The sequence below is a fragment of the Aotus nancymaae genome, unplaced genomic scaffold (genome assembly GCF_030222135.1).
Source record: "Aotus nancymaae isolate 86718 unplaced genomic scaffold, 86718_ANA_hifiasm-v0.15.2.pri h1tg000033l, whole genome shotgun sequence".
NCBI lineage: Eukaryota > Metazoa > Chordata > Mammalia > Primates > Aotidae > Aotus > Aotus nancymaae.
This window is the reverse complement of record NW_026988447.1, coordinates 61546994-61572224: the sequence shown is the minus strand read 5'-3', so window position 1 is coordinate 61572224 and position 25231 is coordinate 61546994. Positions and strand designations below refer to the sequence as shown.

General features: G+C 34.2%; 1 protein-coding gene across 1 annotated transcript in view; it reads right to left on the bottom strand.

The window, feature by feature from the left end:
- The window catches only part of TACR3 (tachykinin receptor 3), a 109188-nt gene that overhangs the window by 37892 nt on the left and 46065 nt on the right, over window positions 1–25231 (bottom strand). The window contains exons 2-3 of the mRNA XM_012436469.3: window positions 24761–24949; window positions 22777–22927 (exon numbers count right to left, since the gene is read on the bottom strand). Coding sequence (XP_012291892.2) covers window positions 22777–22927; window positions 24761–24949 — 340 coding nt within the window. The remainder of the gene's footprint in view (window positions 1–22776; window positions 22928–24760; window positions 24950–25231) is intronic.

Here is a 25231-nt window from a genome sequence, read left to right as displayed (position 1 = left end):
CTATAACAGTCACCTTTGTGCCATATATATTAAAAATTTGATAACTTGACTATAACAAAATGTATCTGAACTATGTATCCCATTTTAGACTATGGGACTTAAGGAAGGTGTGGGTTAAACTCTTTATTTTAGAATAACTTGCCCAAGACTGCCTAAGATTTAAGCAGTCTTATAGGAAGACTAGAGAGCAACAGAAACTAAATTTTAAGGGATAGGGTCTCCTATTCAATGTATTACAGGTGATCCCTGAATAAATGTAGGTTGATTTATTTATTGCCTCACAGTACTGGATTCAGAGGTCTCTATGCAGAATCCTTTCTAGCAAATATTTTTTGCTTGGTAATGAAATTTTCTAGGAGATGCTCCATGAAATCTCACAGCTAGAAGGTAGACTTGTGTTGGGATGATGGAGACCTGGCTTATATTCTGAGTAATTTAAATAAAACAGTGACTTCTAGTTCTCCAGGATATCTTGTTTTCAGGTAAAACACACTACCTTGTTCAAGCTAGTTTAACTATGGCATATTAACTTGTGACCACCACCCATCAGTTTTTAATTTCTAATGAGAAACTGTTTACATGGAGCATTATTTCATACTTGATCTTCTGCCTTCTAATCAGCATCAGTAACATCTGAAGGACTTATTGTTTATTCTACTTAATATTTGAGTTTCTATTCCCTTTAGGTATGCAATTACTGTTTTCTGTGTTGTTCTCATTTCTTTTAAGATGCTGTTTTCTTTGCAGATTTAGTATACAAAGCATGTTTGTTCCTTTAGCGTGTTAGCAAAAATAATTTTCCTTGTCTGGGTTTAGATGGTACAGCAAGAAGCTTTAGAAATTCCTATTTTAGAGATTTGTATAAGGCTGCCACATCTTCTGGAGAATGAGGAAATAATGAGGCAGAAATAATCTGAAGATAATACCTGGGAATCAAAAGGGATAAAGCAATCATAGTGCATTATTCCACTAGTTCTAAATGTTCTCAAATAAAAGAAGATTAAAGACAGGTTTGAGAGGCATACAAATAATTTTGACAAAGTCATGAGTTTGGAAATATGCTGAGTAAACTGCATAGGTGTATAGAGATTCGTAGCATTTTGGAATTTACAACTTAAGCAAAGTAGTAGGAGAAAATCTCTCTGAAATCTTTGTTGAAATGAAATAAAAATAAAAATAGTATTAGAAAGATATCCAAAAAGATTTACAGCCTGTAATTGGAATTACAGAAATAAAGCATTTGTGTAACATGGTTTATAAGACAAAACATTATTTTTCTCTTTGTAATTCCCTTCTGACTGGAAGGAGAGTGAAATGTGGGCACATGGAGGATATTTTGTTTTTTAAGTTGGGTAATGGATGTCGATAAGTATTTGCAAGTTTGGAATCATTTGAGTTACAGGAATAGGGCTATAGTTTGAATTATCAGAACAATACTAAATTTGTCTTTAAACATTGTGGATGAATGGTCTTTCTGGATCAGAGAAATGGACCAAGGAGGAGCAGCAAGAAAGGGAAAAGTAGAGAGGGAGAAGAAAAGAGAGTAGGAGATTAAAAAAGAAACACACAGTTGCTTCAGAACTGACTTCAGAAGAAATGCTGAAAGGAATTTTATGCCATGAGAGACAAATTCTCCTTTTGGACTAATCTACAAAATCCTCAGTAAATTTACATTTTTCATTAAGGACATATGAAAAAACTTTAAAAAGTTATATATATGGAGGCTGTTAAAATCTGGTTTACGTAGATAATGATAAATGAAAACAGCAGATTATTCAGAACTACTGGATGGTATAAAACACGTACAGACTATGAGGCATTTACAGAGTACTCTCTTGGTGGGAGGCAGGTGTCTGCGCTGGGCACATTAGAACCTTGGTTCCTTGTTACAGAGATTATGTACAGATGAAAAGGGGAAATAATTCTGAAATGAACTGTTTCCTCTAAGGCAAGGATAGACAAAGAGAAGTAAAGATGCACAGGGAAGTGGAAAACAAACTGCCAATTAGGGATGAAAAACTGAAGTAAAATATTCAAGTCAAGCCAGCAGAAAAACACTTTCCTCAATTTTCTTTCAGCTAAAGAATAAACCTGTTAGAATGACGTGGGAGTGGGATGGGGGACGGAATTCTACCATAGTCCTTCATTCAGTAGCACTTTCACTTGCCAGGAAACGTGTATCTTCATATCAGAGCAGAATTCCTCCCTGGTGCCAGGAAGCTACCAGAATCTATGAAGTGACTTGGATCAAGGGATCAATACCTAAAGACTTTTAATAACCTTTGTCTTATCTGCTGAACTGCATCCTCCTAAAATTTCTTTGTTGAAGTCCTAACTCCCAGTACCTTACACTGTGGCTGAATTTGAAGATAGGGCCTTTAAAGAGGCAATTCAGGTAAAATGAGATCATATAGTTGGGCTCTAATCCAAAAATAACTGTGCTTTTATCAGAAGAGATTAGGACACAGACCGGAAGGGAAGACTACATGAAGATACCAGAGGAATAGAGCCTTTTATGAGCCAAGGAGAGAGGCCTCAGGAAAAATCAACCAAGCCTACACCTTGATCTTGGAGACAGTGGAAGAATAAATTTCTATAGTTTAAGCCACCCAGTCTGTGGTACTTTGTTACGGCAGCTCTAACAAACTCTTTTTTGCCTTTCCCTCCCTATCACTTCACCACCCTCTAAATCATATGGGACAGATATAAACTGATGTTTATATTGTTATTCAACCTCGGTAGATCCATGTTGAGTCATACACATGTGTAATTTACATAGGTGCTTCTGTGGCTGAAATGGCTAATCTAATCTGATATCTTTTACCAATTAACAACAGCAGAGAAAGCCTTGTCATATGTCACCCCTAGATCTTAGCTGTCAACCAAAATGACACTAAGACAGAAAAGCCTGTTATTAAGGTGGGCTTTTATTATTTTTAATTTTTTTAATAATTTATGTATTTAGGAAAAAGATTTATAGCTGGTGTAACCAGCTAAGGGCCTGGGGAAGAATGGGAGGCTGTGGGAATCTGTGCTAGGCTAGCATATATGCCATGGAGATTTGCAGCACTTAAGCCTGCATATACCCCTTGCTATCCATCACTCTGTTAACTACACCTCTCTAGTAATTATTTTACGTGGCCAGATAATTTATATTTGATATTGATAAATATAGTCCTACAAAACAGTGACGTAGTTTTCTCCAGTGTGAAGGAAAGCAGGCATTGTGTGGTGTTTTCAGTATAGTATAAGGATAAGGAAATTTGTAATGTTATAATGAATGATAAATGCATGGTATAAATCCTTTTTACTGATTAGAATTTTTAGTTTACTGCATACTATATCAAAAATCTGTATAATAAAAACATTTTTATTATAAAATAATAAAACTTTTATTTGTGGCAGGGCTAAGACATAGTTAATAAAATATTTAATGAACTATGGAAACTTCTCAGAAAAGTTTAATTTATTTAGCAGTAAGATAAATAGGCCTTACTTTCAGTTCTGAGGGAATTAATATAGTCCTGAACATATAAACTTTGTCTAGAAGATTCACATTATAATCTTTCCTTTGTGTGCTGAGACTAAGAGCTGACTACCATGCTGAAACTTCAGAAGCCTAACGTCCAGAATTGACTTTCTCTATTAATAATTTTGACCTTAAGCAAGTCATATCACATGACTGTACGTTATCTCATCTATAAAATGAGAAGGTAGTTGATCCGCACTCCATCCGTTATGCTGGGCACCGAGAAGACAACAGTGAGTAAAGCACAGCTCTTGTTCAGTATGCTACGATAGAGCCTAGAATTTTCTTGTGATAAAATAGTTTCCTTTTTGTTTAACCAAATATCATTTCAATTCAACCTAATTTTAATCTATCTTATTATTTCCTCATTTTTTAAGTCCACTCTAGTAGCTATGCAAATTTATTTTTACATGGGGCCTAATTGTAAACTACAGAGTGGTAAATAGTTATTAGATAATATGTTATTATTTACTAAAGTGAATATCCCAAATATTCACAGATAGCCTCCTTCAAACTATTTAAGTGTATATTAAAGATTACGCAAGCAAGAGAAAATAGGGAAACATGGATAACATTTAGAAATGAACGTCAGTCTTAGGAGAGGAAAGAGACAATAATGTTTGTGGGAATTTGGCTTATCAGATAAGACAGAAAACATTGAGACAAATTCTGATAGAAATCTTGTCATTTTACATGGAACCAACCCAAATGCCCATCAATGATAGACTGGATAAAGAAAATGTGACACATATACACCATGGAATACTATGCAGCCACAAAAATAAATGAGATCATGTCCTTTAAAGGGATGTGGATGAAGCTGGAAGCCATCATCCCCAGAAAACTAACACAGGAACAGAAAACCAAACACCACTTGTTCTCACTCATAAGGGAGAGTTGAACATTTAGAACACATGGACACAGGGAAGAGAAAAACACACACCACGGTCTATTGGCGGGTGGGGGTGTGAAGGGAGGCAACTTAGAGGATAGGTCAGGAGGTGCCACAAACCACCATGGCACATGTATACCTATGTAAAAACCTGCATGTTCTGCACATGTATCCCCCTTTTTTTTTTTTAGAAGAAATAAAGAAAAGGAAATCTTGTCATTTTAAAAACTGCAATGAAAGCTAGATGAAAGCTTATTAAGAAAGAATAAATACATTGAAGAGCAAGAACCAATATATTTCCAGAAAAGAGATTCTGTACAAAAAGGCAGAAGATCATTTTACCATTAAATATAAAATCTAACAGTGGTCTGTAAACGTAACCACAATATTCATAATCAAAGAGGGCAAGATAACTCTAAGTGACATGGACAACAGAACTAGAGGGATACAATTTGTAGAAGGAAGAAGAAATTTGTTCTCTTAAAACCTATGTATTGGGTACACACTGTAGAAAAGGTTAAAAAGTGTTAGTATGATAATATTGTTATGTTATTTATTATTTCCCTGACCTCTTTTTGTCCCTCTTTTCAGACATTAATTACAATGCAGTTCCTAGACCTTAGTGTTAGACTGAGTTCCAAACCAGATTCCTCTGCTTACTGGACACAATGATTTTAAGCAAGTTAAACCCTCTAAGCCTTAGTTACATCATGTTAACTAAGTGTAGTAATATCTTTTAGTGTTGAAGACACTACTAAACGAGATAACGTATGTGACTAACAATGCTTAGCTATGTGGTCTTATTAGAATTAAAAGTAATTTACTCAATAAAGAAACACTGAGCATCTCAAGGAAAATGCACATAGATTTTGTAATCCTAAGGGCTAAATGGATAAAGGAACAGAGTCCCATGGGATAGCTTATTTACTGCAAATTTATTTTTTTGTTTATCATTTTTTAAATTTTATTTTATCGTAAGTTATTGGAGCACAGATGGTATTTGGTTACATGAGTAAGTTCTTTAGTGATTTGTGAGAACCTTGTGCACCCACCACCCAAGCAGTATACACTGCACCCTGTCTGTTGTTTTTATCCCTCGTCCCACTCCCACTCTTCCCTACAAGTCCCCAAAGTCCACTGCATCATTCTTATGCCTTTGCATCCTCATAGCTTAGCTCCCACATATCAGTAAGAACATACAATGTATGGTTTTCTATTCCTGAATTATTTCACTTAGAATAATGGTCTCTAATCTTATCTAGATTATTGTAATTTAAATGAGATTATTTCTGTTTTCGGCTGAATTATTAAGAAAATAGCCAGGTGTTTTCTTGAGCCCATTGTCTTAGAGTTTAATTCCTCCATAGGTTTGTTTTATTTGTTTGTTTTTACGACCACAGATATTCCCAATTTTAGTTAGTTTGTTTTTTTTAAAAAACGAGTCTTTCAAAATAGAAACTGAAGAAAGTACATAACTATGAGTCAGAACCAATCAATCTATCACCATGTGAAATAAGCACCTAGAAATTCATCTTCTGCTCACAAAAGGTCAGACGCTAAAATACTGCACATTGTTATAAATACAGGCTGGTTATAATTATAATGCAAAACAATGGGAATAGAAGGAGGCAGGTGGCATTAACCCCTTCTACATTTGAGAGCATAAAAACAGCTGCATGAACTGTTAGTCACTAATTCATTGTTTTCCCAAAGAATATTTTATTAATCCATTATTAACTAGTAACCTCTAATAAAGAGGATCAACGATATCAATGGAGTTTTCTGCATTGGTTAAAAATCTTTCTTTTACTAAATTAGAAATAAAAAGTGCAAATGAGATTAATGTAAATAGAAGCCAATAGTCTGGCAAAATGATTTTTCTCTGCTCCTCTGATGTGGCCTCCAGGAGGCTGGGGGAATAGAGATTGGGAGGAGGGAACATAAACAGTGAGAAGAGAAATGTGTGCTCACAATACCCAGCAGATGGTGCAGCTATACTAGCTATTATTTTGCCGTTTAGAGGGCACGATAGAATGCTGTTCTCCTCATGAAAATTTATAATCAGAGTACAGAATGCATTGATAGGAACCTCTACTCATAAATGACCATCAGATGTCATCTTCATCAGCATAAATTGTAAAGTACCTCTTGCAGCATATGAACTATTTCACCTTGCTGGATTTTCCTAAAGTGAATTCAACTTCTTCAACAATTGCTGGATTTTCACACAGAAATTGCTTTATATTTTCTGTCAATAGTGTCTTCATTTTCCTAGCAATTAATCTTAAAACAGATTTTTTTCACTTCCAGTCTCTCAGTATCCACAGCTAACGAGTCACCCAACTCTGGTGATTATTTTCAAAGGTTTTTACATTTACCCCTTTCCATTTCACCTTTTGTTTATTTAGCTTCAACTTCCTTACTTATGCATCTCTTAATGCACCTTTTCTATCTAATCCTGAATATTATTGGGAGTGTAAGATAAAATAATGTGTAGCCTGTGCTACAAAAGGTTTTAGAGTTGGGAATTTTTTTTTTTTTATTGCATTTTAGGTTTTGGGGTACATGTGAAAAACATGCAAGGTTGTTGCATAGGTGCATATGTGGCAGTGTGATTTGCTGCCTTCTTCCCCTTCACCTATATCTGGCATCTCTCCCCATGCTATCCCTCCCCAACTCCCCACCCCTCTCTGTCCCCCCCTCTCCCCCCCGACAGACCCCAGTGTATAGTGCTCCCCTCCCTGTGTCCATGTGTTCTCATTGTTCAACACCCACCTATGAGTGAGAACATGTGGTGTTTGATTTTCTGTTCTTGTGTCAGTTTGCTGAGAATGATGGTTTCCAGGTTCATCCACGTCCCTACAAAGGACGCGAACTCGTCGTTTTTGATGGCTGCATAATATTCCATGGTGTATATGTGCCACATTTTTCCTGTCCAGTCTATCCTCGATGGGCATTTGGGTTGGTTCCAGGTCTTTGCTATTGTAAACTGTGCTGCAATGAACATTCGTGTGCATGTGTCCTTATAGTAGAACGATTTATAATCCTTTGGATATATACCCAGTAATGGGATTACTGGGTCAAATGGAATTTCTATTTCTAGGTCCTTGAGGAATCGCCACACTGTTTTCCACAATGGTTGAACTAATTTACACTCCCACCAACAGTGTAAAAGTGTTCCTATTTCTCCACATACTCTCCAGCATCTGTTGTCTCCAGATTTTTTAATGATCGCCATTCTAACTGGCGTGAGATGGTATCTCAACGTAGTTTTGATTTGCATTTCCCTAATGACCAGTGATGATGAGCATTTTTTCATATGTTTGTTGGCCTCATGTATGTCTTCTTTTGTAAAGTACCTGTTCATATCCTTCGCCCATTTTTGAATGGGCTTGTTTGTTTTTTTCTTGTAAATCTTTTTTAGCTCATTGTAAATTCTGGATATCAGCCCTTTGTCAGACGGGTAGGCTGCAAAAATTTTTTCCCATTCTGTTGGTTGCCGATTCACTCTATTAACTGTTTCTTTCGCCATGCAGAAGCTGTGGAGTTTAATCAGGTCCCATTTGTCTATTTTGGCTTTTGTTGCCAATGCTTTTGGTGTTTTGGTCATAAAGTCCTTGCCTACGCCTATGTCCTGAATGGTTTTGCCTAGGTTTTCTTCTCTGGTTTTTATGGTGTTAGGTCTTATGTTTAAGTCTTTAATCCATCTGGAGTCAATTTTAGTGTAAGGTGTCAGGAAGTGGTGTTGGGAATTTTTTTAATCAAAGATCGTGAGCTAATTTCATTCTCCATTATGGCTTGCTTGCTTCACATTTGGTGCACTGGGTCTGCGCATACAAATATATTACCTACATTATACATGTACACATATATGCATATTTATATGAGTAATGGAGACAAAACTACTACATATAAATATTACATTGTGTAATTTAATATTCTAAGTATCAACATTTTACCTCCCACTAGATAAAACATTTGCCTAAATGTAGATGAAAGCACATGTATTCTTTCTTTCTCCCTACTAGATAGGGCTAAGGGTAGAAGAGGAAGGAATGAAGTGAAGCAATGACTGAGATTGAAGAAAAGGAAGTACTGGAGTCTTATGAATTGAAAGAAGAACTTTCATTTTTTAGTGGAGAGATCTCCATGCTAAACTGAACTTAGCTGTGCATCTTCTCACTCCTACCCCTGTGCAAAGCATGACTTGCAGACAACTCAAAGCCTGATTATGAAGGATTATTCTAAGCCTTCCCACACTTAATATAAAGTGGGTCGCTTTGGTGACTTGCATAAGGTCAATGGTGTGAGGGAAAACTATGACTCTAACCAAAATCAAGTGCATGGAACCCACTAAGAATGTTTTGTGAGCTTAGGCCACTAATATTTATCACTTGAAATATAAACTCTTTTATGAGATTTAAATAAAATCACTTGCACACAATGCCTGGTACACATAAGATGTTAAGTAAATATTTGATGCATCTCAAACATTGATGTTTATAATTGGAAGAGAACTTAGAGGTAGTTCTGTCTTACTGTTTTATGAATAAGCTAATTAGCCTAGAGAAAGATGATGATTCTAACAAAATATTACTGAATCGTAGTACCAGTCTAGCACCCAGCAGTCCTGAATTTCAGTTCCTTTTTCATTGTGTTATAACCTTTTCTCTGCTTTGTATCATCTCTCTCATTCCTAACACAATCTCTCTCTCTTTCTCTTTCTCACCTCCCTTTTCCTACTTCGTGTCTTATATGCTCACACAAACCTTTGTGCTCATTTGGCTTAAGAATCCAGATTTTCTTAAAAAAGACAGTTAAACTTATATGTGTTAACTAAGATTTAACCATAACAATGTATTTATTCTAGAGTTGTTTTCATGGCAATAAAACCATTAATTACTCTCAGAATGCTTTAGGGTTAATTAACTAAGGAGAATTTGGTAAGGGGCTTTATGTATTGTTTTAATTTAGTATGTAACAAAGGAGCTGTAGAATGCTAGAAAACAAACTTATCTGAACTAAAAAGAAACACAAAATACTATATATTGAGCTGATTTGCAATTGTTAATCAATCGAAACACAGATTTTACCTAAGTGCATCTCACTTTGGTAAGTACATGCAGTCACAGCTTACTCTTGAGTTTTTTTCTGAGAATTAATTTTAAGTTAACTCTGGTACTTATGAATTTTGATTGCCAATACTGGAAAATATTCTCTCTTTAGAAATGATGTTACATATTTTGGTTGGTTTACCAAACAAAAGCCTTTTATCTCAGAATATGTAAATAATACAATAATATAATTTAATGGTACTGGTAAATTAATTAATTAATTAATTAATGCTTTATCTTATTTATTGTTTCCTCCTTGAGTAAAGTACAGAAATAATCAGTATAATGCAGAGATAAAGAACACATTCTCTAGAATCATACTTTCTGGGTTCAAATCCTGACTCTATCATTAAATAAAATAGGCAAGTTACTCGACCCTCCTAATTAATTCTTCATCTGTAGAATAACAGTGCTGTCTTTCTTATGCAATTGTAAGGATTCAATGGATAGTCTATCTAAACAACCTAAATAAGATGCCTGGTACATAATAAGCACCGATCAATGCTAGTTGTGTTTCTAGACCTATCATAGCATTATTCTCTTTATTAAAAATCATAATTAGGTTTATATTTGTTTCATGAATAGAGAAAAGTAAGTGCAAATTGATTTGCACATTTATGAGCATGAGGCACCAGGTACCTTTACATATATATTATCTGGAATAACCCTCATCAAAAAATTGCAAGAAAAATACTACTTAATACTTTATAAATAAGAAAATGCAGGGTGAGCTATCAAGATGTAGAAACCAGAAACTGACAATGCTAGAATCAAACCACGCTGTCTGACTCTGTAGTTTATGCTTTTCCCATTAAAAAGTATTGCAGAGATGTATGTATATGTGCTGTTACATATAATGTCAGAAATGCAAGAAATTTAAAAAGGCTTTATTTCTGGCAAAGGAATTCTTACTTGTGAACAATTCGGCTGAAATAATCCTAACCTTGTAAGAATCAAGAAAAGAGAAAAAATGCCTTTCCCTAATGATTAGTAATGTAGAGGGCTTTTTCCACATACTTTTTGACCATTTGTATACTTTCTTTTGAGAAATGTCTAGTTATTTTGCCCATTTTAATGTCAAGTTACTCATTTTCTTGCTGTTGAGTTGTTTGAGTTCCTTATGTATTTTGGATACTAACCTCTTATAAGATGTATGGTTTGCAATATTTTCTCCTAATCCATTGGCTGTATTGTTACTCTATTGCAAGCTTGTCCAACTTGTGGTCCACAGGCTGCATGTGGCCCAGGATGGCTTTGAAAGTGGCCCAACACAAATTCATACACTTTTGTAAAACATTACAAGTTTTTATTGTGATTTTTTTTCTTTTAGCTCATCAGCTATTGTTAGTGTTAGTATATTTAATGTACAGCCCAAGACAATCCTTTTTCTTCCAATGTGGCACAGACACCCTGCTCTATCAATTGTTTTCTTTGCTGTGCAGAAGCTTTTTAGTTTGATGCGACCTTGTTTGTCTATTTATGCTTTTGTTGCCTGTGCTTTGATGTCAAACCCAAAAAATCATTATTCAGACAAATATCATTAAGCTTCTCTCCAATGTTTTCTTCTAGTAGTTTTATAGTTTCAAGGCTTACATTTAAGTCTTTAATCCATTTTGAGTTGATTTTTATATACTATGAGATAAGGGTCCAATTTTATTCATCTGTATGTGTTTATCCAAGGTCCCCCAACACAATTTATTGAAGAAACTATCATTTTTCAATTATGTGTTCTTGATACTTTTGTTAAAATCAACTGATTGCAAATGTGTGGGTTTATTTCTGGGGCCACTGTTCTGTTTCACTGGTCTAGGTATCTTTTTAAAAATTCCAGTACCATGCCATTCTGACTAGTATAGTTTTCTAATATATTTTAAAATAAGATAGTGTGATGCCTTTAGATTGTTCTTTTGATATATGAAAAATGTTCAACATTACTAATCACAAGGGAAATGGAAATTAAAACCATGATGATATATTACCTCACACCTGCTAGAATGGCTATTAAAAAAATGGCAGATAAGCATTGACAAGAATGTGGTGAAAAGGGAACCCTTCCTTATACACTGTTGTTGGGAATGTAAATTAGTACAGCCATTGTGTAAAATAGTATGAAGTTTACTCAGAAAGCTAAAAATTAAACAACTATGATATGATTCAGCAATCTCACTTCTGTATGCATACCAAAGGAATTGAAATCAGTATATTAAAATATATTTGCAATCCCCAGTTTATTGCAACATTATTCACAATAGCTAAGATATTTAATCAACCTATATATATGTCACTGGATGAGCAGATAAAAAATGTTGCATATATACATAATGGAGTACTATTCAGCCTTTAAAAAGAAGGAAATTCTATCATTTGCAATAACATAGATGAACCTGAAGGACATTATGCTAAGTTATATAAGCCAGGCAAGGAAGGGCAAATACTATATAATCTCACTTACATGTGTAATCTAAAAATGTCAAACTTGTAGATGCAGAGAGTAGAATGGTGTTTACCAGAGGTGATGCTGGGAGGGAAAGGAAGATCAACATCAAAGGGTACAAAGGTTAGAGAGGTGATATAATAAGTTTTCAAGGTCTATTGAACAGCGTGATGACTATAGTTAATAATAATGTATTGTGTATTTTGAAATTGCTAAGAGAATAAATTTCAAATGTTCTCACAACAAAATGATAAATATGTGAGGTGATGGATATGTTAATTAGCTTGGTTCAATCATTCCAAAATATGTATATATATATATATATATTTATATACATAAATTTATATATAATCACATTATAGCTCATAAGTGTATAAAATTATTGTCATTTTTAAAAAGGAATAGAGAATATAATTATTTTTCAATTATGAAATGAATAAAAATTGAAAAAATGTTCCTTTTTTAATTGACAAATTATCATTATTTGTCAATTATGAAAAGGAAACATCAAATAAATAAAGAAAATATGGTATATTCTCAAGAGAATATTGGTCAGCCATAAAAAAGAATGAAATTCTGTCATTTGCAACAACATGGGTGGAACTGGAGGATGTTATGCTAAGTGAAATAAGCCAGGTACAGACAAATATTGCATGTACTCACTCATATGTGGGAGCTATACAAAAATTGATCTCATAGTGGCACAGAGTTGAACAGTGATTACCAGAGACTGAGAGAGATAGAGTGGAGAGTGGTTAAGGAGAGATTGGTTAATGGATACATACATATAGGTAGATATAAGGAATAAATTCCAGTGTTTAATAACAGTAGGGTGGCTAGGTTAAAAAATATGCAACAATATTTTATGGCATATTTTAAAATCACTGTAAGAAAGATTTGGAATTCTCCCAAAACAAAGGAATAATAATTTTTGTGCTGATGGATATATTAATTACCCTGATTAGATTACTATGCATTGTGTGCATGTATCAAAATATCACGTGCCCCCAAAATATGTACAATAATTATGTATCAATACAAAATTTCAAAAAGTGAATTTCTATGTTTGTTAAAATTTATCGGTGACTTTCTGATTGTATTCATGTCTTACTACATTATCACAATATACGAAAGTAAACTCTGGCTGTGTAACAATTACTGGATTTTCTTTATTGTTCTTATGACTTTTTAGAGCAGTGCTGACCAATATGATAGCCACTTCTACACGTGGCTAAATTTAAGCTTACATAACTGAACAAAATAAAGTAAAATGAAATAAACTTAGTCCTTTGATTGTGGTAGCCATACTTCAAGTGTTAAATAGCTACATGTGGCTAGTGGCTACTGTGTTGAATAGTTCAGATATGGAACATTTCTATCATTGAAAAACTTTTTATTGTTCAACACCGTTCTAGAGTAAATCAGGATGTAGAATGAAATGATAAGCAGGAAATTTCAGCAGGGAAGAGAGAGAGAGAGGCCTAACGGTAGCCACCAATTCTTTACAGTTCAAAGTAGTAGAAATAACAGTTGTTTTGCATTCAGTAGGACTGAACTCCACTTGCACAATTACTACCTGTCAGTTTGGGCAACGTTCACTTTCCTAGAGCTTCAGTTTCTTGATTTGATAAGTGAAGGATAACAATTTCTACCAGGCCTTACTCCCAGGGTTTTTGTGAAGATGAGTACAACAATATATGTCAAAGCTCTAGATAATGATTGCATAAAATCTGTAATAATTGATATCATTTTCAATTGTGTGTGTGCCTATATGTTTCATGAAGTATTGACAATGATGGCAATTGTTATAGATTTCATATGCTGAGCTTAATTTTCTGTTAGAAATTCATAATGCCTGAACCTGATTCCATCTCTCCTGAACTTGTACTTGCAGAATGAGCAGTATTAAGAGATAATTCATAGAGAAACTATTTCAAATGATTGCCAAGCACTGAAAGGCTTTAGATATTTCCTCCTAAATGTTTATCTTTTTAAAAAGGAATAATTTCCACTTATCCAATATTACTAGAAAACCAGAAAAAAAACATATACAAACTTTTCTAGGCTTTTCAAAATGTTTCAAATTTACTGCCACACATAGAGAGATGGAAGAATATTTAATCATATGATTTAAAGCATGTGGTACTGGCAATCAATGTACAACTCAGATGTAGAAGGCTCTCCTGAATGCAAGTTGTAGCATGTGGTGGGGTAGATGACGTTACTAGAATGGGCAAAGAGCTGTTCATTCTCTTTAAGCTTCACTGTTTCAATTAGAAACACTAGTTGAATTGTATATATGGTAATATTACCCAAGCCCATCAGAAGTTTCAGGTATTTTCTGACTTTGTTTCGTTTTTAGCTATTTTTCTTTTAAGACAGCAATGCTTTTAAAGAACCAATGCGAGCATTTTCATCATACACTGCTGGGTTAAAATACTTACATAATTTCAGAATGTATAAGATAGATATAGTTTAGTGATATTCATTGACCCATCAGTCAAAATAAAAACTTTTCTCAAAATATCAGAATGAAAAACAATTGGTAAATAATAATGAATTTCTATATAAAATTCTTACAGTATTTTTTTCTTTTTTGGGAAGATATTTCATAATACATAACAGAAATTAAAATCTTTTTTTCTAGTTCTTGACTTTAATTTCTTTAGAAAACTTACTATTAAAATGTTAGTTTTATACCAAGAATATAGCATCCCTTTACAAAAGAAAGTAGAATACATTAGTTTTTAAAAGGAGATCTTATGATTTTATGGTTAATAATAAAATTAATGACAATAATGATACTATTATGATAAATTATTAGGGAAAGTTTCATGGAAATAAGTGGAAATGTGTCCTGAAAATGTAGAAATAAGAGAGGGACACAAAAATAGGTAAATCACAACTGTATTATATATGGGCTTGAACATCTATATGATGTATTAATATTGGAGGTCTAAGTCATATGGGTAATTTCAAGATTTTTTATTACAACAAAGTGCATAAAGATAAATAAATTGGTATGGAAAAAGAGTCAGACAAAAGTTCCAGTCTTTCACAAAGCCAGCATTTTAGCAGTTTCTCAATTACCTTGAACATTTACTACTGCTGATACTGTACGGTGAGCTGTCTCTTAGAAAAATGTGAAAATGTGTACATATTGTGTTATATTGATCACTAAGCAGAGTAGTAAAGAAAAACAATTGTTAAGCAGAAGTTAGATTACTAGCATAAAATATCATGTAAATATTACAACACAGAGAAAGAAATGTGCTGTCAAATTCTTGGTTCATCTTGCTATAATGGATATTCTCTAAGAGTAAGAGATTTAGTTTAAAGGCTAAATCTGAGAATGGAAAAATGGAAAATTACTCCATTTCCTCTGTGGTTGTTGCTTCTGTTGTCACTATGGTGAAATGTAGCCACAGAAAATTTGACATTTCTATTTCTTGTTACAATTAATGCACAGAAAACCATCGGAAACCTTAGGACACTTAGAAACTGATTTTATCTTTTAATGTAATTATCTTGACTATCAATCTTGATAAAATCTACAGCCGTCTGAACAAATTCTTAATTAAAAGAACAAAAGGAGAATCAGACATTAATATCAATATCTGTATCCAATTTGAGATTCTTCATATTGGAAAAGATACACAATGGTACCAGAAAAGGCGAATATCCACACTGAACTAAGTGCTTCCTGTCTAAGATACAGTGCTAGGAATTAGAACCAAAATTTTAATTTCCAAAGGTCCCTACCTACAACCTTCTTTAAACCTCCGCAATTTTTAGTAAACAAGTCATAATGAAGTTAAATACATGTGACCAAGATTACTCTTAGATAGGGCAAGAACTGGAATACGAGGATCTTTCACATCCAAGACCTTGTTCTTTCTAGTTAGCCATGGGGCCAAGGCACTGCATGCACAACCTGTCATACACATGGCATGGAGCTCTTAGCTTTCCTAGTTCCCAATTCAGTAATCTAATAGTCTGCTTCTATCGATAGAGTTACTTTCATGACCAAGAATTGATATTTTTGTATTGATCAAATTTGAACATGCTAGTATTGATGGCAAAGCTTTACAGCATGTCCTTAGAACCCTTCTTTCAGGTGGAGATAATTCTCTTCATCAACACATGTGGAGTGTTGGCATTGAACCAATATTAATACAACTTGAAACCAGCTAATTTTTCTTTACCTGATTCCCAAGGCTAACAGAAGGCTAGAAAACATCTTTCCTGAATTCCAGACAAATTTTGTCTATTGCATTTCCACAGTAGGAATTTGTAATAAATAACGTTTGATGAATGAAGGTGGATCTGATATAGTACAACTATTCACATCGTTTCCATTCTCTATATAGACACGACTTCTTTTTTCTTATTGATACATTTTATAATTATAATCATTTAAATACTATATTTTATTTCCACTTCACATAGCTGTTAATTAGTATAATTTATTCATTCTCCATCTTGCTAATTAATCATTGGCCTTGTAGCATTTACTCTGTACAAGGCCAATGTTGTAGACAGTTACTCCAAGATGCCAGTAGGGATTCATCTGTGTCCCTCACACTTATATTTTGGGATATAGTTTATCATTGCCAAGGATTTAAAAATTTTTCATAAGAGACTGTCACTACATTTTGTTTCAACCCGAGATGGAAGGAAATAGTCTTTATTTATAAAAATACTGTATAGAAGAGATGGATAGCAAATCTTTTCTGTTTCCAAAGTGAATGATTTCAAATTGTAGTCATATGGATTTAGTGAGCTATAAATAAGATGCGAATTCTAAGAAGCATTACAAATGACTTCGAGAAAATATCTATAGTTTTCTTAGGAAACAGTATGACATTGGCAAGACTAAGAAAACGAATATATTTAATTCCTTTTATCAAACATTCTAAATATGAAATCTGTTAGCTCCTCTACTCATCTCCTCCACATACAGGCTTCGATTTTAGTACAGATAGGAGCAAGGCAAGGGATTCATGAAATTTTAGATTCCTCTCGGATCTCTCATTCTAGAATAGATTTTTAAAACTGCAAGTGTATTTTATGTCAGTTTGTGAGTTTAACACTGGATATTTAAAATTTGACTTTTCATATGCAAATCCATGGTAAATTAAATAAAGACAGAAGTTTTAAATTTTGTTGTATAATTGTTATAATTTTAAACAGTTTCAATAATGATTTTCACACATGGCATTGTAGCCAAAGTTTTAATAGGTAGCCAAAATCTTTGGTTATCTACTAATAAGTAGAATAAAGTTGACAAGGATCACTTTCCTTTTCTAGATACTAAATTATTCTAAAGTTGGAATGTAAGCATTAATATAATGTGCTCAGTAAACAGGATAATGTTAAGAAAGCATTCTGTCTTAAAATTTATAGAAGAATTATAATTTCAATTTCCAACTTGAATATCATAGTAATGTATTGAATAGTATACTTTTCTTGAAGGAGAGCTTTGGCAAGATTAATAACCAATTATCATTGAAAAAATAGAACTAAACTTAGCCCAGTCTTTGAGGATTGTGTGACAATTGATATCCTATATTTTGAAATTAGTCAAATATACTTTTCTTTAAAGTATAGGGATTCTTAAGTTACATACTTTGCTACATTTAAGAGACACATTGTTATTTCAATAGATACACTTAAAGCCAATGATACTTAACATACAGAATTGTAAAACTCAAAACAATTACTATAAATTAAGGATGATTTTGGTTATGTTATGAGGTGTATAAGGTGCTATGAAATTGTAAAATATATGAGAAAGAGTTTTATTAGTACGTTGCTAGTGTTTTTTTTCCCCTATGAAAGATCAGTTCTATACATGTGATTTAAATCTTGGTACAATCTTACAGATTGACTCTTAGATTAAGCTCATTGGAGCCACAGAATTTTAATACTGATTTTCAGGTTCAACACTCTAATTTTAATGGTCAAGGACTCTTTGCCCAGTTCAGTGTCCTGGATCACTTACCCAATGTTTTCGTGCAGTAGTTTCATAGTTTCAGGTATTATATTTAAACTTTTAATCCATTTAGATTTGATTTTTGTATATATTACATAACCCCTTTGAGGCTATTTTCTAGATGCTGTAGGTGTTCTTTACTGTTTTTATTCTTTTTTCTTCTGTTTCTTCTTACTGTGCATTTTCAAATAGCCTGCCTTCTAGCTCACTAATTCTTTCTTCTGTTTGATGAATTCTGCTACTAATGCATTCCTCAGTATATAAATTGTATTTCTCAACTCCAGAAACTTTTCTTGATTCTTTTTAATGATTTCAATCTCTTTGTCAAGTTTATCTGATATAAGTCTGAATTCCTCCTTTGTGTTATTTTGAATTTCTTTGAGTTTTCTCAAAACTGCAATTTGGAATTCTCTGTCTGAAAGGTCACTTATCTTTGTTTCTCCAAAATTGGTCCTGTTGTCTTATTAGTTCATTGCATGAGGTCATGTTTTCCTGGATGGTCTTGACGCTCATGGATGTTTGTGTCTGGGCACTGAAGAGTTTGTAATTTATTGTAGTCTTCAGAGTCTAGGCCCATTTGGACCCAGACTTCTTGGGAAGGCTTTCTACATATTCAAAAGGACTTGGGTGTTGTGATCTAAGCCATATCTGTGTTAGGGGGTACCCCACACCAAGTAAGGCTGTGGTTCTTGCAGACTCACAGAGGTACTTCCTTGTTAGTCTTGGATAAGATCCAGAGGAATTCTCTGAATTTCCAGACAGAGACTCTTGTTCTCTCCCTTCACTTTCTTCCAAACATAGTCCCATTTTATGTTCTGAGCCACCTGGAGCTGTGGGTGGGGTGACACAAGTAGCCTGTGGCCACCACCACTGGGACTGCACTGGGCCACACATAAAGCAAACACAGCACTGGGGTTCACCCAAAGCCTGGCTACTGTCTATGCTTGCAGGCTGGCATACTTCAATGAGCACGTGGTGAAGACAGCCAGGCTACGTCCTTCCCTTCAGGGTGGTAAGTTCTCCAAGGTAGGTCCAGAGGTGTTCTGGTGGGTCCAGAGGTGCTGTGTGGGAGTCAGAGACTAGAGTCAAAAACCTTAGAAGTCTACCTTGTGTTCTATTGTACTGTGGCTGAGCTGGCATTCAAACCACAAGAACAGTTATTTTCCCTCTTTTCTCTTCATTCCAAAGGCAGAGGCCCCTCACCCTGTGGCCACCACTGCCACAGGCCTATAGGGAATACCGCCAGACTACTACCTATGTTCACTTGAGACCCAGGGTGTCTTAAGTCAGCTTGTGGTGAATGCTGTCTGGACTGGGATTCACCCTTCAGGGCAGTGGGCTCCCATCTGGTCCAGGGTAGGTCCAAAAATGTTGTCCAAGCATCAAGGTCTGGAATCAGAGACCCTAAAAGCCCACTTTGTGCTCTATCTCCTTGTGGCTGAGCTGGTACTTAACATGGAGGACAAAGTCCCTTTACTTTTCCCTTAGCTTTTCTCAAGCAGAAAGTGTTTTTCCCTGTAGCCACCGCAGCTGGGAATGTGCTGGGTCTCACTTGAAGCTAGCAAGTCTCAGGCTCACCCAAGGCCCATGGTATTCTACCTGGGTATTGCCACTGGTTATTCAAGCTTTCAAGGGCTTTTTAGTCAGTGATGATGGGTCTTGCTGTGACTGGATCCTTCTCTTCAAGGCAGTGGGTTCCCTTCTGGTCCAGGTTGTGTCTAGAGATGTCATCCTGGAGCTAGGTCCTGGAAAGGGGGCCTCATAACTCTGACTGGTGCCCTATCTTATTATGGCTGAACTGGTATCAAGATGCAAAACAAAGTCTTCTTTACTCTTTCTTTTCCTTTCCCAAGTGGAAGGAGGCAGTCCTTTTTGAACCCATGAGCTGTGCTGCCAGGGGTTGTGGGGAGGTGGTACATGCACTCCCTCAGTCAGCCCCGCTGACTTCTCAGTAGGTTTTGCATCACCCAGGTCCACTGGTTGTGAGTCCAGCACAGCACTGTGACTCATGTAGGAGTTGCAGTCCTTGTGGCCTATTCTGCATTTAAAGTTTATTTAGAGCCCCAGAGGATTTTAGCCCACTGTGGTGAGGCATGGAGGAAGTCAACTTCTGACCCCTGGGATGGGCGACTTCCCTCTGGCTAGGGCTGGATTAAATATTCCCTTTATGCACAGGCATCAGCTGGATTCAGGCCAGTTTTGCTTTCTGCTTTGATAGGGCAGCATGGAGTTCAATGCGATGTCTCACAGTTGCTGTGCTCTCTCTCCCAAGGGCACAAATTCTCTCTGCATGCCACATGGCTGCTGCTGGGGATGGGATGGGGGTATCAATGGCAATTCAAGAATCTCTTTCCTACACTCTTCAGTGCCTCTTTCAGCTATATGAAGTTAAAATCAGATACTGTGAGAGCTCTCCTGATTTTTGGTTCATATGAAATGATTATTTTTCTGTGTAGATAGTTGTTATATTGGTGTCCTTCTGGGGTGATAATCAGTGAAGACTTCTATTTACAATCCTGTTCCACCTTGTGTAGTCTTTTATTATGAAGAGACTGGCTCACAGTAGTGCATGTTTTTCCCAATAGTCATGATTAGTTTGCACTCATGTAGCCGACGCTTTTTTTTTTTTTTTAATATCTCATGTCCAGTCTGTAATATCAAAGGTGTATTCTCTAGGAGACAACATATGAATAAATGGCCCATCCAGGGTAGAACTTCTGTGTTTTAAGTAATCATGTGAAAAATACAAAACTTGCATGATTACTAGTAATAGCGGTATTCTAAGCCATTCCAGAACAATATTTTAATTTTAAATAAAGAGAAAGAAGAGAAGAGCTAACTATATTTTAAAATTTTATTTATTTGAACAATATGAGTGTTCGTACCTAGATACCAATGGTCATACCAATAACTGTAAAATAAATCCAAGGACAAAGAGATTTATTATGAGAAGTCCGTGACATAAAGAGCCATTTTGTATTATTTCAGCCTAGAATACAAACCTAGACAAAGACATATGAACTGGAACTTTAAAATGTCTTACTTTTAAAAAATATTCTAGAAGGGTCACACTCCCAGTTTGAGTTAATATTTATACTTTGAAATTGTGGAGTAATGAAATCAAAAGGCAAACCCTCTTGCTTTTTGTTCCCTCTGGGACTCTGAGTTCAAAAATAAAAGGAACACTCAGATTAAATTTTTATTTCTTTCTAGAAAAATATTACATGCATATGAAGAAAAACTATAATCTACAATTACTGGGTTCGTTTTAATTTGTCTAAGAGTGCACAGTGAAATGTTTAAGAAAATCTAAACTAATATGAAAAAAATAAGTGACAGAAACTAAGCAGGTATTATAGAGAAACTATTCTGAAATACACAGAACATAACATCAGTTACTTACTGTGTTGATACCTAAGACATAGCTGTAAGAAATTATCCCAAGTAAAGAGTATCTTTCAACATGAGCAAGATGTTAGATAAGGAGGGTTGAAATTGCAAAGGGGAGAGAGATACTGTTCATGTAAAAGGGCCATGTTTTTGAAGCTCTCCTCACTTTAGGATTCGTTTGTAGGTGCCAGAGGCCATTTGGTTGTTTGTGCACATTATTTTTAAGAAAAGCTTTTTGAAAGAAAAATAAAATGGAATTACATATACAGTAGATATATTTTTGTACAACCTGAAATGAGTAAACTGATCTGGAAAAGCTCATTCTTTTTGTTTTCAAATACTAGAAATCACGGTAAATATTAACCATATGTAGATGTGGTCTAGTATTGTCAGTATTGGAGAAAAAGCACTATTGAAATGGAATCCATTTTGTCCATTGCATTTTTAAAACCTGAATGATCATTGTTAAGTGAGTTTTTGTAGCTAAGTATTTTTAAGATTGTTGAGTGATTTTTAAAGGAAATGTCCATGTGTTGCTAGTAGTACTATGTAAGTAGTCATAAATGGAACAAATAATAGTGATTGGCATAATCAGTATGACTCATTTATATTTGATAAAACCTCTCCAAGATGCATTAGGCACACACCAACTGTGGAAAAAAGGATTGACTGTGATTCCTTTTAACTTTACAAATTTATGAAAAAATGTAACTTATTTAGTCGCAAAATGGTAGTAGAAAAAAAATCTTAATAAAAATAATCATAGTAAAATATAGACATAGTATTTTTTAGAGTTTTTTTTTGCTTCACGTAAATTAGAAACAGTCTTTTTTGTGTTACTCAATAAATTACAGAATAGTATTAATACAATCCTCATCCTTTAATCACACACATATATAAAGTGTCTTATCAGGGGAAAGAACACACAGAGAAAGCAAGAGAAGGATAAAGAGAGACAAGAGGGGATGGAGGAAAGATAGATATATATTGGAAAATTATTGCACTTTCTAGAAGAGATATCATTTCTGGGATAAAAGAAGCTTTGAGTGGATTATAGAATACATCAGAGGCATTCTTTTCAATCAAGGACAAAGAAAGGTAGATTTGCAAAAATACAATCAACTGAAATAGTGAAATTCAGTGAAATTTCAGCAATTTCAGCAGAGTAAGAATACTTTACAAAAGCTAATTTTTAAGAAATCATTGTGTAATAAAGTAACTATTCTATAACAAACTGATATAGTATGTGGCCAGTAGGTTATACAAAACCCTAAGAAAAAAAAAGAAAAAATTAAAATAAAACATTAAAGAATAGGAGTAAAGCATCAGATCATATCATATTAACATGCCATGACTAGATTGTTTTTCTTTCTGGTGTACCATACCCTATACAAACGCTAGGCAAACAACATGGAACAGTACCTTTCTTTTGGCCTTTAGCTGCTCATGATACTTGTCACAGGTATCTCCTGGGATTTCTGCTCCCCAGAGAGTAATTCCAACAATGGTGTATGTGATACCCATGATGAGCAGTGGGAAACAGTACACCAGTATAATGACGACAACATGGTAACTACAATGAATAAGAAAAACACATGCTGAAGAACTTTTTGGAAAGAAATACTAGGGACTGAATTTGCTCAGCTTTAAATCATAATTAAAACTACTAAGAATTATCTCTACATTATCTTTATACATTCATCTCACAATTCCATCAAAATATCATGCTATTGTCACTTATATTTATGTTTCAAATTCTGCCAGTTGATGTTTGTCAATGTTTACTTGGTATATGAAAACCATAGTTGAGTTGACGGGGCTCAGTTAAACACATGTTCCCCTTGTCTAGATGTCGAGGATGAAAGACTTTCTACTGCTTTGTATTCTGCTTGGTAATTGTTGAGCTAAACTAATTAAATGTATTATTGGAGGAAAGGGAAGGGATGGAATAAACAAATCAATTGGCATATATTTTCTCCTATGTCGGATTATCTTCTGTATCCCTGCAACATCAGACATATACAAATTGATTTTGATTCAAATGGAGGGAAAAAGGTAAGTAGATATTCTGAGCCATAATGAATCCACAAGTTACTACAATTTTTAAAAATCGGGTAAGGACATTTACATGTAATTTTCCAAAGTCATGGTGCATTTGATTGCATTGTTAACTTGCTAAAAAAATGTTGACATAGTAGTCACATCAACAAAAGTATGCTGCTGTAAATTATCAAATTAAATTCTGGTATTTAGTAGCTTTTGATCAAAATTATAAGAACTCAATTAGAGAGAAAAAGGAGAGAAAGCCATACTACAATAGGTCAAATAGAATTTCACAAACTTTTTTGTTGTTTTCACTGTCTTGGAAGGCTTTAAATTAATTAAAAAGTTTGTTATAACAGTCTTATCCATACCAGTATTTTTTTAAGTGAATCTTAAATATCCTTGCCTTTCTGTTTCTTAGTAGATTACTTAAAGTATTGATTTAAAGTCAGTGAGGAAGTAATTAAGTCAACAAATAATTTGAAGATGGTAACATCATACAATTAAGATGTATTAATAATAATGAATAGAATATAGTACTCAGTTTATATGAGCTGTCTGATTTTCCTTAAATAAGTGCTTCCTAACATTTTGATTCAAAAATCTGAACTTTGCATAGAGCAAAAGTAGATAAAATGACTGCTTTAAAAGACAACCATTATTTGAATCATTTGTTATTTTTAAAGGGAAAAACGATCAGTAAAATGGAAAAATAAGCATTTTATTGAAATTAAATTTAAATGATTAGAATTTAAAAATAAAATGCAACCAAGTACACAATTACATTATTATTTCTTTTTGCTTTATTTAAGGTGGGTTTAAAATATGAACCAAATTTTCCCATATATTATAGCATTTTTATTTCCTTTTCAATCTAGTGTTCAGGTTTTTAAATTCTTTTTACTTGTCTAGAGACAAGCAGAAGAACACAAACCAAATCAAACCAAAATAAAATTAGATAACCTACTAGGGTGCTCCTTCCCTTCAGCTACGCTTCTTAAAAGAGCAATCAACACTTTTAGGCTTTGATTTCTTCCTTCTCACTCATTTCTCAATCAATAACAACCATGCTTTTCTTTGCACATTGCTTTTATCTTTTATCAGTTTCTTCAGGAAACTCTCCAGTGCCATCCCACATAGACACCCTCATATTTCCAATTAAAAACCTTAGTAACTTACACAAACTTATTGACCACATACATCATATGGTTATTACAGTATTTTTATATGTTCCCTTTTCCAAATAATGTACGAACCCTGGGGGAAATGTCTGTGTCTTATTTGTTTGGTTGTTGCTCCTAATCTATAGTTTTATAAGTGTTTGATATACTGAATTGAAAATCATAATAGAAAATTAACTTACGTGAAATGCTGTTTGGGACCTTCTGGCCATTGCACAAAGCAGAGAGTACGACCTGGCAGGACTTTGGTTTTGGAATAAAGACACTGAGGGAAGGCAAGTAGAAATGCTAGAATCCAAATACTTCCAATAACGATCTTGGTTGCTGTGGCAGACAGTCTGGGTTTCAAGGGATCAATAATAGCCATATACCTATATAAAAACAAACAAAACCATTTTATTGGTTTTCTTTTTGACAGAGTTTAAAATGGAGTTTCAAAGGCATTTCAAAGGTGTTTCAATAGTTAGTTACTGCTTTTTTGAAAAACCAGTTGATAAGGACTTTGCTTGAGTAGAGGCAGCATAGAATGGTAATCACGGTATAGTCTAGGAATCAGTCAGATTTAGGTTCAAATTCTATTCTGACACTTGTTTAAACTTTTTGAGCCTCAGCTTTATTATTTTTAAAATTGAAATTAAAACACCCATCTCTCC